The sequence below is a fragment of the Coregonus clupeaformis genome, chromosome 27 (genome assembly GCF_020615455.1).
Source record: "Coregonus clupeaformis isolate EN_2021a chromosome 27, ASM2061545v1, whole genome shotgun sequence".
NCBI lineage: Eukaryota > Metazoa > Chordata > Actinopteri > Salmoniformes > Salmonidae > Coregonus > Coregonus clupeaformis.
The window spans coordinates 38,396,314-38,411,385 of record NC_059218.1 but is presented as its reverse complement, the minus strand read 5'-3'; the positions used below and the strand labels follow the sequence as shown (position 1 = coordinate 38,411,385).

The 15,072-nt window shown below is 41.9% G+C and overlaps 2 protein-coding genes across 2 annotated transcripts; both read right to left on the bottom strand.

The window, feature by feature from the left end:
• Positions 1-2,070: 2,070 nt before the first annotated feature.
• casr (calcium-sensing receptor) lies at positions 2,071-7,007 on the bottom strand. Its single transcript, XM_041850233.2, has 6 exons — positions 6,823-7,007; positions 6,326-6,632; positions 5,393-6,232; positions 4,992-5,222; positions 3,964-4,087; positions 2,071-3,857 (listed from the first exon to the last, which is right to left on the bottom strand). The coding sequence occupies exons 1-6, from the start codon at positions 7,005-7,007 to the stop codon at positions 2,719-2,721; spliced, it is 2,826 nt and encodes a 941-aa protein (XP_041706167.1). The 3' UTR covers positions 2,071-2,718.
• Positions 7,008-8,638: 1,631 nt separating this feature from the next.
• Positions 8,639-13,776, bottom strand: eif4e1b (eukaryotic translation initiation factor 4E family member 1B). The gene is made up of 7 exons (XM_041850232.2): positions 13,602-13,776; positions 13,291-13,394; positions 12,812-12,907; positions 11,212-11,275; positions 10,980-11,093; positions 9,449-9,588; positions 8,639-8,966 (listed from the first exon to the last, which is right to left on the bottom strand). Exons 1-7 carry the CDS (start codon positions 13,626-13,628, stop codon positions 8,852-8,854), a joined length of 660 nt encoding a protein of 219 aa, XP_041706166.1. The 5' UTR covers positions 13,629-13,776; the 3' UTR covers positions 8,639-8,851.
• Positions 13,777-15,072: the final 1,296 nt, after the last annotated feature.

The following is a 15,072-nucleotide window of genomic DNA, read 5'->3' as shown; positions in this document are numbered from 1 at the left end:
GTTAGGCAGCTGTGGTTTTGGCAGAGGGAACTGATTGGTTAGGAGTAAAAGGTCCTGCCCCAGAGCTGCTCAAATCGAATTTTTACTTGCGAATCTCTCTGTAAACCTACAAAACTTTCTACAAGTTTACAAATCTCTTGGTAATGTGACAGAGCTCTGAGCACGTGCAGGAATTATGCTTACAAATCTTATTGAATGTATTCAAATGTCAAGTTACAAGTTTGCGACCGCTGTTAAATCTTTCACATATCATGATACAAGTTTGCGAAATTAAAATTACACGTTTGAGAATCGTACTTGCAACCACGAATTTCAATGTGCGACCACAAAATTCCAAATACAAACTCAAGTAGTTCTGTCATCATTATAATCCCATAGAAAACTAGGGTTAGGTTTGGTTAAGGATATTGTTGGAGTTAGTTATTTCCTTGATTTTCTTTTTTTGCTTGATTTGCTGGTTGAGTCAGGTGTAGGATGTGTTGTTGTGGAGGTAAAGTCAAGCTGAAAACATAGGAGAAACTGATCAAACTTGCATTATGTTTGCTTATAAATGATTATACATATATTTAAAACGTTTATGAACTAGCCAGCGGGCGCTAGTAGAGTAATGGTGGCTTAGGAAGCATGGAGAGGCTAGAGATAGCCAGCCTTGCCCCGATGGTCATGCAAAGGATCGGATGAGTGACATTTTTGGAGAAAGTGGATCCCTGTCTTTTGGCTTGGCTGACCCATATGTAGTCTCATGCTGGGTAGAAAATAAGTTGGGTCTATTAAATCATCGGTGAAGGTAGCTCGAAGTGGACTTGTAATGATTTTCTATATTTCTTCCGTCCAGACGGAGCGGGCGCTTTGCGTCACGTGACTAGGGACAGGACCTGTGACTTGCTTTGCTTTCCGGAGCAGGGTGCCTTTGAAATGAGTGATTACTGGGGTGGCGTTAAGTCTTGAGGTGGAGCAACTGAAATGGAAAATTCCCTGTGTCTGTGACACCCACTGTTTGGTATGACGCAGACCCGATGGTGAGCGTGGTGAAACTGAGAAGACATTGTCAGTCCTTTTGAGTTTTGAAGCAGTCTTTCTTTTGAGTTTTGAAGCAGAATCTTTACCTGATAAAGTCATGTTAGGATATGTCAGTTATCCAGTGAGAGATTTTGTGCTGAACCCACTAATGTGTTTCAGGTGCCAAGCTTATAGTCATGTTGCAGCAGTGTGTAGGAGGGAGATTCCAAGATGTGAGAAGTGTGCAGGAGGGAATGGAACAAAGGAATGTGTAGCATCGGTGGAAAAAACTGTGTGTCAATTGTGGTGGTGCCCATGTTGCTGGGGATCATAAGTGTCCAGTGCGAAAGAGACAGGTTGAGATTGTCAGAGTAGAACAGAACGTGAAGAAAGTAGAGGATGATGGGTCAAGGGTGAGTAGTAGGCTTAGGCCAATATAGAGTGATATGAATTTGTGCTTCAGTAAGATTAAGCATTCATTGCCGTCGTTATCAACTGTATCGCAGAAATGAAACGTAAATCACAGAAAATAGATGTTGTGGTGGCAGCTGCAGATAAGTACTTGGGTGTACGAGGTTTTACTGCAGAAGAGTTTCAAGGTGTGGTGAACGAAAGAGTCCCGTCCTCCCAGGCCGCCGGGCCTGATGTAGGATCAGTTAGGGTCAAAGTAGTGGAATGGGGTGGTGATTTCTATTTGTATGAAATAGTGGTATATATGTGGAGGGTTAGTTGGTGGTATGTAATAGTGGTATATAGGTGTTAGTTGGTGGTGCAATGTTTTCCTTTTACCCCCTTCCTTTTAGATTTTTGTATCACAAAATATGTGATTGAACACACACATAGTAGGTGGCGGCATGCACAAACAAAATGTGCGAACGCCAGGATACCAAAGAAGAAGGTGTGTTAGTGCAGGGCTGAAGCAAAAGCCTCTTCTCCATGTGTATCCCCAGACAGACAGATGCATTGATAGGCTACCACTACTAGCTTCCACTAATACGCTACTTTATGACCTCAATATCGCAGACTGATGCTTCTCTTCATTGGCATATGGAGATTTTATTGTCATTGGATGCATTGTGAAAACAAACCTTTGATTCCATTGTATAGGCCTAACATGTGGTTCAGCGAACATCAGAATGAAAAAATAAGTGCAGTAACTTGGTAAAATACACATATGCAGAAAACAACCAGACAGTAGCATGACACCATATTGAAGAACCTGCAGAAGGCCTAATGAGAAAGACCGTAGGAAAGAGACTGATATAGCCTACATTAGTAGACCTATGTCCTGTGCCTTTGTGCTCAGAGTGAATTACATTGTTTTATTGTCTCCTGTTATATCTAAAATGTATTTTACAGGTCATAGTTGAACTTTAACAATGTGAATCTTTTGTTATAGGAAATAGGTATGGGAAAGTATTACATCATTGGTCATTGTCTGCTCAACAGTGACTTGAATATGCTATTCTATTCTCAAGATTATCAAGAAAATTCAGTAAATTATGTATTTTATGATTTTTAGCATTTTGAAATATCCTCATAATGAACAACACAGATTATTGTAATATAATGGAATCTTGGCCACCTATGCTGTGTCACCTTTATGAATACATCAAAGATTTTAATGTCATAGTTTCTACTACAACTACCCAGCCAACAAAGAATGCAACACCAACTCAGGTTTTGACAGGGCCCTCGGCCCCCCCAAAAGACACTTCCCTATTTCATAGAATTCTTTCTGGACTCCTCAAAGCTCAAGGACAGAGTAACTGTTCCACTCCCAAAGCTTACTCTTGGCTTATGGATTCTCTGCTGACCTGATGGGGAGTCATTGTCATTGGTCTTGAGGCTGATGGATGAGGAGGGAGTTGAGGCGCAGGATCCCCCCACACTGCTGGACCTCTTCCTGGAGGCTGAGCTGTGTCTCAGAGTGGCCTTGGCTGCCACTTTGAAAGAATGGGCCGCAGTGCTACAGCGAACCTCCTCTATAGTGTTCCTGGACGGTTTGAAGAGGATGATGTAGACCTTATTGAAGAAAATACAGGCCAGCAGTCCAAAGCTGGAGGCTAGTATGGCAATGACCTCCACAGCCGACACAAACTTTCCGTAAGTACTGAAGTAGGCAGGGATGAAAGAGATCCAGACGATGAAGAAGATGAGCATGCTGAAGGTGATGAACTTAGCCTCGGTAAAGTTCTCTGGCAGTTTGCGTGATTTAAATGCAAAGAAGAAGCATATGGCTGCCAGCAGGCATGTGTACCCAATTAGGAAGCCTAGCGCCATCATAGAGCCCTCATTGCAGGTAATGAAAATTATCTCATCAATGTCATGGTTCCTGTAGCTCGCCGGAGGAGCATTGTAAAGCCAGACCACACATATCATCACTTGCACAAATGTGAACAGGAACACCAACAGGAACTGTAAGTTTAGCCCCCACCACTTACGATGGAGACTGGTGGGGATCTTGGCTTCAAACACTAGAAGTACTCGGTTAGTTTTGACCAGGATGCAGGATATGCAGAGAACAAAACTGATCCCGAATGCAGGCTGGCGTAGACGGCATGTCCAGTCCTGGGGTTCACCAATGAAGATGAGGGAGCTGGAGAAACAGCAGATGAGTGAGAACAGGAGGAGGTAGGACAGCTCTCTGTTTGTGGCCTTAACAATTGGGGTGTTGCGAAATCTGATAAACACTCCCATCACGAATGCTGTCAAGAATACCCCCAGCACAGAGAATAATGCCAAGGCAATCCCAAAGGGCTCTGTCCAAGACAGAAACTCTATCTCCTTCAGGAAACAGGATGTGTGGTTCTCATTAGACCATGAGTCATTGGGACACTTGGTACAAACACTGGCATCTGCAGGAAAAGAGAAGTCGTGTTTGTATTATTGATAGAAACATATGAAATAGCAATAGATTATATATGGCGGCGTGGTTAAGATTTTTCCCGATGTCTTTCTTACCTTTGTGATCACTGTACTCTCCTTCTGAGCATTCTGTGCATTCAAAGCAACAAGTTGGCATGCTTTCTATGATCCCCTTTCTGGTGCCTGGTTCACAATCTTCACTACAGTTAGAGAATGGCACCTAATGAAATGAGAGAAACCCAGAAAAAGATCATGCATCATATGATTTTGGATACAGAACCAATAGAAACAAATGCAGAACATATGACATACTGTATTTTAGGAAGAATGCATACAGAGCAAAGATTTTAAAGGCCAATGCAGCCGTTTTTATCTCAATATCAAATCGTTTCTGGGTAACAATGAAGTGCCTTACGGTAATAGTTTTCCATTAAAATTGTCAAAAAGCAACAAAAATTGCTTTTTAGGAAAAACAACTTTCTCAAGCAAGACTAGGACTGTCTGGTAGTGGTCTGAGGGGGATGGATGTGTAATCTGTAAACTAGCTGTTATTGGGAGAGAGATTAAGAACTCTCTTTGTTATTGGTCTATATTAATTTACACCGCCTGTGCTAACTGTGCCACTAGAGATCCTGGTTCGAATCCAGGCTCTGTCGCTGCCGGCCGCGACCGGGAGACTCATGGGCGGCGCACAATTGGCCCAGCGTCGTCCAGGGTAGGGGAGGGAATGGCCGGCAGGGATGTAGCTCAGTTGATAGAGCATGGTGTTTGCAACGGCAGGGTTGTGGGTTCGATTCCCACGGGGGGCCAGTATAAAAAAAATATATGTATTCACTAACTGTAAGTCGCTCTGGATAAGAGCGTCTGCTAAATGACTAAAATGTAAAATGTAAATGTGATGTCACCAGGCAAGCCAAAACTCCAGCCATCCAAAACCTGCAAATCAGAAAGTCCTGTGTAGATTGTATCTTCAACCAGCAACTATCAGGAAATAACTTCATCAAATTCTTCACACTTTTACAGTGTTCGTTTCATAAATTGTTGTACAATGTAATGCAAAACACAGGAAAAACGTACATTTTGGATGCACTGGGCCTTTAATATCCCTGTTTGGAGCAACATACCTCAGTATTATATCCATTCCACAGAATCTTTGTGTTATCAATGAAAAGTTGTACTCCTCTCTTAGCTCGCATGTTGTAGAAGCCGACCTCTTCAAACACAACAGAGCCATCCTCAGGAGACCGGTGCCAATTGATAATGGTGTAGTTTCCTGATGGATCAGCATTCTCATCAAAGTGCACCTTTTCTCCCATACTGTTTGAGAAGTTTAAATGTCTGAGCTGCTTGAGAACCTATAATACAGAGCCAGGTATTTGATCAGGACGGGATATAGGAAAGTGCTCAAAGGGGTCAACAAAGCTGGGAGCAAACAAAAAGAGTATACAAATGGATTTGTCATTGTTAGTCATTATACTGAATTACATTAATTACATTTCCTACTCTTTAAAAGTGTTCATTTTACCTGCCATGCTTCTATTTTCTTTATATCTGCACATGAGTTGTTGGAAAAAAGACCACGTCCAGGAATGCAGGTGAGAATGTCCTGCAGGGCCTGTGCAATGGAGTGAACTGCAACATACACATTATAGGAAATACGAAAATGAGTGTAATCCAGGTATGGGGTCTCTGCACCCATAATGTCCTCCTCTCCAGTACACAAGGGTCTGAAACTGGTGCTCCCATTCTCACTATCTTTCAGTCTCTGGCTGTCTTCCAGATAGCAGTTAAAAGTCTCCTCCCAAAACTCCCTGACAAACTCATTGTGGCTGGATTTCTTTGGTGTGACCTCTTGTAAGAAGTCCTTGAAGCCAGGTATTTCACCTGCTCTGAGAGCAAAGCCAATGGTCCCAACTACAACATCAAGGTACTCTGGTTTAGCGATGAGGGAGGTGGTTGCCCAAGCCTCGCTGGCCAACCAGATGCGGTCTGTGATGTTCCGTCTGACCATCTCTTTGATAAGAGGCTCAATGTCAGGCCCACTGGCGAAAACGACTATAACTTTAGCCGAGGAGTTCTCAATACGGTCAACCAGCCCTTGGATTTGCCACTCCTCAAAGTACTGAGAGATCAGCTCACTCAGATGGATACAAATGTCTCGTTCTTCCATCTCTTTCTCAAACTTTTCAATCCCCGGACGTCCATACTCATCATCAGACGCTACTGCAATGACCCAGTTCCATTGGAAGTAGTCGATGATATCTGCCATGGCAGTGGCCTGGTGCTCATCTGTGGGAATGGTCCTCATGAAGGATTTGAACTGGTTCTTGTTGCTCAGCAGGCGACTGGAAGAGGCATAGCTGATCTGCAGCAATACAGGGGGAATAAAGTTACTGTGATATATTGATATTGTTTGATTTAAATAAATCAGGACATTGGAATTGAGATTGTAGCTCACCTGTGGAATGTAGAAGAGGCCCAACAGATTGGCAACAGCAGTGGAGACTGCTGACCCAGATGCCCCCACCACTGCTATAGTCGATGGGATGTGATCTGTGCAGTTACAGAATTCATCCAAGTTCAGAGAGTCAATCTTATTCTGTGCTACGAAACTGAGGGTAGCCTCCAGGGCCTTGGACACAGTGTTGCAGGTGTCAAAGATCCTGTAGCCCAGTGTGATGTTGGGCAGGAGGGTACTGCTGTTGTTGATCTCCTCTATTGCAAAAATCATGGCCTGAAGCCAACGGAATCCCCGGAAATTGTACCTGCAAGGGGCGGCACGCCATAACATGCATACCTTTTGGTTTTCATGAAGTACAATCCAATAATACTGACTGCAATGCATTCATTTATTAATTTAAATACAATTTCATTGACAGTTAGCACCAAGCATAGTTTTATACAGTTTTACATACAAAAAAAACATACAGCCTCAATTGCCGATTCAAACCTTACCTAACACACTCTGTGGATTCTGGCCGCGCTGCCAGGTCTTGGTCTTTGGAGGTAACACCAAAGTGCATTGGAAACAGCCCGCCCAGTAGAATATCCCCAGTCTTCTGTGCTCTCTGATGAGGCCCATAGGTGGAGATGACAGAACTGGAGCCCAAAAACACCAGGTAATACAGGTAAAATCTCATCATTCAGCTCTCAGGAGGGGCTTGTCCTCTCAGCACAGACTTCAGAGTTCACCTCAGTCTTGTCCCCTCCAGTGACTGTCTGTCGCCTTGTTGTTTCTGACTCATGCTGTTCTTGCTCTGAAGAACATCAGTGTGAGACATCCATTAAAGAGAGAACTGGAAATGTGTATACACTTAGTTTGACAACTCAATTGTTTGTCTTACTCAACCCTGTAAAAAAAATTTAAAAGAGGAACAAATGTTTTAAAGGAGGTTAATGAACTATGACAGCTAACCATGTTTGGCCCTAATGACTGCCATTGTTCGTTAGATCTTGTCCAACGTAAAACATTGCGGAAAAAGTCGCTCTGCGCCATGAACCCTTTTGGGTATAAAAGCATTACAAGTTCCTGAGCTCCTATTGTCGTAGTCTTTTTCCTCTTGTAGACGCACAGTAGGAGTGACATGAACTGAGAGCGGCGTCACACTCCACTGCCCTTCCTTCCTGCTAGTGCAATGCTGTGACCAGTGTACCCTGTCGCCATGGAGAATAATGGTCCTGCATCTGGCTAATTATCCTGGAAAAATGCTAGGGCAGGATTGTGCTATTGAGCAAAAGCTTGCTAGAACACTCTCTGGAAAAGGATACTGGACAGGTTATACAGAGGTCGGCATGCCCTGTCTATACCAACCTGACTTTCAAATGTATGCCCAACTGTAAGAAATGAACATCTGATATACTGTACATCCACAGTGCACAATGATACCATGGTTGCTGTGACTGGCAAGTTATTGAAAGAGATTCCAATAATGAAAACCCAAGGAGGATGGATAACAAGGCTACCATCAACCATAATTGAATTTCACGTGGCATAGTAATGTCTGAGAGTAACAGGTCACGTAGTACCCAAAACACAATGCATAATTGAAAGCAAACATCTTCCAAGGTAGGTAGTCTACCTAGATCCTTAGTCTTCCCTTTATGAATACACTCAAATTAGTTTTTTTTATTTAATGATAAATACAAAACACAAATGAGTTATTTCCATGGCATACATTAACAAAGGTAATGCATATTTAGTAAACGAACTAAATGAAATTAAACGTGTGAAACAGGTGTTAAGATTAACCCAATGATTGTGCTTTTGGGAAATTGTATATTAACAGTTAATGTGAGTGCATTTAATGGTATACAAAAACACTATCCATCTTATATAAAGAGCTATATACAGAGCTGAAGCAAGAAACTTACCTTGATAATGCTTGATTTCAGACTAACCAAAGGAAATTCAACTGTTAGAACAAAAATGTAATGCTGTTGGAACAAAGACTCCCGCAATTCTAGTCTCTTGAATTAATTCAGCTCAGTGGTTTCGCCAAGCCCTGCATCTGAACTAGATTAAACATTAACTAGGAGGGCAGTCCATTTCCTTTAGCTAATTAAGCCAATCTTTGGTCACTCCTTTTTCAAGTTTTTGTAGTTGAGTAAATTGCACTAAGTCTAAAAGGTACTTCCCAAATCTTACAGTTGAGCACTGAAATGGTGGAACAAATTCTTTACAGCACAGGAACAGCATTTTTTGTTTATATTCAGGGGTTAGTGTTGTGCCAAATGGCATTCCAAGATCTTTGAAGAAAAATGCAAAGACAAATACAGTCCATATATATTTTATTTGTAGGCCACACAAAATGTCTAACCTTCTTCAAAAGAAACGTCTCCCACATGTATCATGCCAAATGTACTACTTAAATTAGGTATTGAATTAAGCGCAAATACAAACTTAACATGATAAATTACAGTACAGAAAAACTTAAAGAGTAGACTTGTCCTTTGCTATAGGAGACTTGGAAAAACAATAACATTTCTACACCACAAACTTGTTCTTTGTTATTGAATTGCTTTTGGTGGCTGTGTCTGCATGGGCTTGATATCCAATGACGAGTTTTGGAGGTAGGCCTAGTCCTTCCTTGTACTTCCGTCTGAAAATATGAATCATGATAAAACATTAATTTAACTGACCAATCACATGATCAAACAAAAAGGTAGCTTTGAAAATAAAGAAATGCTGTTAAATCTGGCTGTATGGGGGCAACTGTTGATGTCAATTATCTGTAGCCAATGCCATATGTAATACTAATATCCTGGGAGCAATAGATTGCACCATTAGGTCTTTCCTTAGTCTAGTGGACATCCATTTTTCATTAGGTTGCTAAGCAGATGTCCTCATCCTCAACAATTATAGTTTACAACATGGCTGCCAACAGGCCACATCCGGCTTCTGTGGGATCTGGTCCAAGCCTGGCTGTTTATTGACTGAGGTGAGTGAAGCCGGCAGGTAAAATCTATGACTGTTCAAGGCAAGTATGCCATAAGTCTGTCAAGATGCCTGTGAATCAGGGCAGACATGACACTACAGAAACGAGTCATTTGGTCCGGCCACACTGAATAATGCTGGACTTACCCAATATAGGTAACTGCTTCTCCATTCTCTGTATTGGTGGTCCAGACGGCGATTTTGTCACCTTTGGCTCGAACATTGACGACAGCACCGCAAACGTCCCTGCTGAAGGAGCCAAAGCCCTCTCCAATGAGGCAAAGGAGCTGTTAAAAAATATTTAAAATAACTAATTGGTTTCCTCAGTATTACGGGGCCCTGGGTCTGAACCCCATGTGCAACTGGGTCCTGGACCTCCTGACGGGCCACCGTGGTGAAGGTAGGCAACACCACTACGCTGATCCTCAACACAGGGGCCCCACAAGGGTGCGTGCTCAGCCCCCTCCTGTACTTCTATGACTGCGTGGCCACGCACACCAACTTAATTATCAAGTTTGCGGACGACAACAGCGGTAGGCCTGATTACCAACAATAACGAGAGAGCCTACAGGGAGGTGGTGAGCGGCCTGGCGGAGTGGTGCCAGGAAAATAACCTCTCCCTCAACAAAACAAAAGGAGCTGAACGTGGACTTCAGGAAACGGCAGTGGGAGCACGCCCCCATCCACGGGCTGCAGTGGAGAAGGTGAAAAGCATCAAGTTTGTCAGCGTACACATCACTGACAATCTGAAATGGTCCACCCACACAGGCAGTGTGGTGCAGCCGCAATGGCGCCTCTTCAACCTCAGGAAGCTAAAGAAATTCTTGGCCCCTAAGATCCTCAAGCATTTACAGATGCGTCATTGAAAGCATCCTGTCGGGCTGTATCACCGCCTGGTATGGCAACTGCACTGTCCGCAACCACAGGGCTCTCCAGAGGGTGGTGTGGTCTGCCTGCCCTCCAGGACATCTACAGCACCCGGTGTCACACGAAGGCCAAGATCATCAAGGACCTCAGCCACAGCCTGTTCACCCTGCTATCATCCAGAAGGCAAGGTCAGTACAGGTGCATCAAAGCTGGGACTGAAAAACAGCTTCCATCTGAAGGCCAGACTCCCAGCCTCCACCCAGTACCCAGCCCTGAACTTAGTCACTAGCCGGCTACCACCCGGTTACTCAACCTTGCATCTTGGAGGCTGCTGCCCTATGTACATAGACATGGAACACTGGTCACTTTAATAATATTTACATTCTGTTTTATCCATTTCATATGTATATACTGTATTCTAGTCAAGGCCTATCCTTTTAATCTATTGCTGTACATATACTATTCTATCCTACGTATTCTTCAGATATGGACAGTATGTGGGTATAATGTCTACACATCACATATTTATACTCCGGACTCAGACATTGCTCGTCCGAATATTTATATTATCTTAATTCAATTATTTTACTTTTAGATGTGTGTATTGTTAGATTATACTGCACTGTTGGAGCTAGGAACACAAGCATTTCGCTACACCCGCAATACCATCTGCTAAATACAGTATGTGTATGCGACCAATCATTTTATTTGGATTTGAATCAGCTTCCTGACAAATCTTGAGCACACAGTATTTCTGGCTTTCAGTGATACAAAAGTGTAAAGTGTAAAGCAGAGTGGACCAACAACTGACCGTCTCCTTCCAGAAGCGGTCGAGTTCAGTGTGCCTCTGCTGCTTCGACAGTGTAATCAGCCAGCGTCCTCCACACTTGTTACGCCTGTCTTCCCACATTGGCTCAATGCCATCCTGGGGGAAGTGACAGTATCACTTTAGTCCAAGTAATATAGGAGTACATGTATGAGAAGTATGATGGAAATTGAAAACCTCAAACTGAAGGAGACATTTCTCCACAAGTCTACATCACCTTGAAAACGGAGTAGTCGCAACCAGATGAAAGCTTGCTCACCAGCTGAATGTTGTTGTACAACCTATAAAACCAAATACATTTTCAGTCGAGAAAACAATACAAGTGGTGGTGACCTACATCATAGGTTCCCAACATACTTTTGTAGGTTTAATTTACTGACACTTGCCTAGAAGTTGCAATATCCACAGTAGGTACAGTGGGGGGAAAAAAGTATTTAGTCAGCCACCAATTGTGCAAGTTCTCCCACTTAAAAAGATGAGGCCTGTAATTTATCATCATAGGTACACGTCAACTATGACAGACAAAATGAGATTTTTTTTTCCAGAAAATCACATTGTAGGATTTTTTATGACTTTATTTGCAAATTACGGTGGAAAATAAGTATTTGGTCAATAACAAAAGTTTCTCAATACTTTGTTATATACCCTTTGTTGGCAATGACACAGGTCAAACGTTTTCTGTAAGTCTTCACAAGGTTTTCACACACTGTTGCTGGTATTTTGGTCCATTCCTCCATGCAGATCTCCTCTAGAGCAGTGATGTTTTGGGGCTGTCGCTGGGCAACACAGACTTTCAACTCCCTCCAAAGATTTTCTATGGGGTTGAGATCTGGAGACTGGCTAGGCCACTCCAGGACCATGAAATGCTTCTTACGAAGCCACTCCGTTGTCCAGGCGAACTTTTTTACCAAAAAGTTCTATTTCGGTTTCATCTGACCATATGACATTCTCCCAATCCTCTTCTGGATCATCCAAATGCACTCTAGCAAACTTCAGACAGGCCTGGACATGTACTGGCTTAAGCAGGGGGACACGTTTGGCACTGCAGGATTTGAGTCCCTGGCAGCGTAGTGTGTTACTGATGGTAGGCTTTGTTACTTTGGTCCCAGCTCTCTGCAGGTCATTCACTAGGTCCCCCCGTGTGGTTCTGGGATTTTTGCTCACCGTTCTTGTGATCATTTTGACCCCACGGGGTGAGATCTTGCGTGGAGCCCCAGATCAAGGGAGATTATCAGTGGTCTTGTATGTCTTCCATTTCCTAATAATTGCTCCCACAGTTGATTTCTTCAAACCAAGCTGCTTACCTATTGCAGATTCAGTCTTCCCAGCCTGGTGCAGGTCTACAATTTTGTTTCTGGTGTCCTTTGACAGCTCTTTGGTCTTGGCCATAGTGGAGTTTGGAGTGTGACTGTTTGAGGTTGTGGACAGGTGTCTTTTATACTGATAACAAGTTCAAACAGGTGCCATTAATACAGGTAACGAGTGGAGGACAGAGGAGCCTCTTAAAGAAAAAGTTACAGGTCTGTGAGAGCCAGAAATCTTGCTTGTTTGTAGGTGACCAAATACTTATTTTCCACCATAATTTGCAAATAAATTCATAAAAAATCCTACAATGTGATTTTCTGGATTTTTTTTCTCTCAATTTGTCTGTCATAGTTGACGTGTACCTATGATGAAAATTACAGGCCTCATCTTTTTAAGTGGGAGAACTTGCACAATTGGTGGCTGACTAAATACTTTTTTCCCCACTGTATAAAACTGACAAGGATATCAGCCATTTAGCCTACTGAAAATCAAAGACAAACTGCAAAACTCACGCCCAGAAGTCTTCCACTGTGTCAAACTTTGTGATGAGTCTCAGATTATCCTGCCACATTTTGCTTTTATCGTTCTTGTAGAACCAGAGGGCCCATCTGAAACACACAAGTGATAGAATAGAATAAAAGCAGAGGTTGGTGGACCCTCTTCATATTTCAATTGTTATCTGAATTGTAAAGTGAATTGCGCATTAACTACGTTTTGCAACAGAAACCGTTTAGTTAAAATAACCAAAAATAGTAAATGAAATGAAACAGAGGGCCCTTCCTGAATTTATCTAATAGAAATTAGTTTTCGTTGCAAAACGTTTTCCGTTGAGTAAACGTTTATCAGACGGAACGTTTTACAACAGAATCGACGTAATGAATACACCCCAGGTATGAGCCATAAATGTTATTGATTGACAAAACAAACAAAAAACAATAGAAACCTCAAAGTAATTAACATGTACTAGGAATCTCTCAACCTGAAAACACACCTGTTTTGTAGGGGATGCTTCACATGTGGCTCCACAACAACACGTACCACTTTGTTATCAAGCCTTTTTTTGGCTCCATCAATCTTTTTTAGGGCTCCTTTGTCCTAAAAATGGGAGAAGACATTTATAAATAGGCATATAGGCAACGAGAGAGTAGGGAGGTGACTTCGATTTGATTAAAAGTCAACGGAATCAAACAAGCAAACATTTTAACAAAATTGTTTGGTAAAAAAAATGTTTGTCAAATTCATTTCGAAATCAAGCAATTGAACACTTATATTCCAGCAAAATATAGCCTAACGAAACCTTACCAAGCGAACTGCAACGCACGCCATCATTAATGTAATTAGTTTGACGAGGCAGGTGTTGCACTTGAGGTGTCGCAGATAATTGAAAGGGGTTCTTCCGGTGGATTTTGACGAAATATCGATTAAACCAGAGAGGAAGAGGCAAAGCGAGAGGGTCCACTCCCGTCAAAATCATTCCACGCGGGAATACAGCGATAAGCAGACGGAAACGCAGACCGCCTTGCAGGCAGCTGCCTTCCCGCCTTCGGGACGACTCCCATTGTTAGGGCGGAGATAAGACCATCTCGTCATTATATACAGTATCTCTTATTAAACTTCAGTTATGACATGTTGGCCTATCACCGATGTACTTTGAGCATTTACCACAAGATGGCGCCGTAGGCAAGATACGGTCGTTTTAATTCTTCTTCAGGGCATGTTATCGACATTTGTTGAGGGGAAATCAGAGGATTATTATTTTTTAACTTTTTTTAAATTAACAAATCAATACAAAAAGTACATACAAAGAATATACAAAGGACATTTGGGCTAGGGGGTACAATATCACATTACACAAGGACCTTAAGGGACATACACACATTTATAATTCTAACAGCTTTTTTGTTGATAGAGTATTTAATTGTCTGAAATATACATATTTATATTTTTTTGTAAGGTAAGAAAATGTAGTGTTTTGTTTGTACATTTACATTTGTGAATATGAAATTTGGCCAAAAGAATTATGAAATTAATTACATAAAATAGTTTCAAGGGCGGCAGGTAGCTTAGTGGTTAAGAGCGTTGTGCCAGTAACCGAAAGGTCGCTGGTTCTAATCCCCGAGCCGACTAGGTGAAAAATTTGTCGATGTGCCCTTGAGCAAGGCACTTAACCCTAATTGCTCTGGATAAGAGCGTCTGCTAAATGACCAATTATTTTCAACTTATTTATATCATAGGTAAAGAATCCAAGCAATACATCTCTCCATAATAGTGCAAAATCTTCATAAATGTGTTCAATTATAAATCTACTGATGTCTTGCCACAGATTCCTTACATGAATACAATGCCAAAAAGATTGTCATTACAAAAGGTACAATCTGAATTTATGTTTTTCTTAAACTTCTTCATATAGTGGTTGGCAGGATAATATTTCTGAATCATTTTAAAAGAAACGTCCTTCATTTTGTTAATAAGTAGGTATGTGTGTGGCAACATCCAAAGTTTTTCCAATAGATATTATCAATAAAACCATTCCAATAAGGCATGACATAAGGTATAGATACAACATCCTGTTGAAACAAGGCTCATATAGCTCTATTGTTGTTGAATGGAGGTAAAGAAAACCAATCTTTCCTACTGATGAGTCAACATCGTACGTATGTTTTGAGGGTCAGGTCTTGACACCTTCCTGAATAATAAAGCAACACCTGAGGGAAGGGCATCTAAAACAATTGCTAAATATTTATGTCTTACAGGGATCTTGTAAAGTGATAAG

What these genes read in the sequence shown, in the direction of transcription:
- casr (XM_041850233.2), bottom strand. Translation starts at nt 7,007, where the DNA reads ATGAGATTTTACCTGTATTACCTGGTGTTTTTGGGCTCCAGTTCTGTC. An exon ending in GCCTCTTCTACATTCCACAG is followed by an intron (nt 6,233 to 6,325) that starts GTGAGCTACAAT and finishes GTATTGCTGCAG; the next exon opens with ATCAGCTATGCCTCTTCCAG. An exon ending in AGAGTACAGTGATCACAAAG is followed by an intron (nt 3,858 to 3,963) that starts GTAAGAAAGACA and finishes CTTTTCCTGCAG; the next exon opens with ATGCCAGTGTTTGTACCAAG.
- eif4e1b (XM_041850232.2), bottom strand. Translation starts at nt 13,628, where the DNA reads ATGATGGCGTGCGTTGCAGTTCGCTTG. An exon ending in CGTGCGTTGCAGTTCGCTTG is followed by an intron (nt 13,395 to 13,601) that starts GTAAGGTTTCGT and finishes TCCCATTTTTAG; the next exon opens with GACAAAGGAGCCCTAAAAAA. An exon ending in ACCGCTTCTGGAAGGAGACG is followed by an intron (nt 9,589 to 10,979) that starts GTCAGTTGTTGG and finishes ATTTTTTAACAG; the next exon opens with CTCCTTTGCCTCATTGGAGA.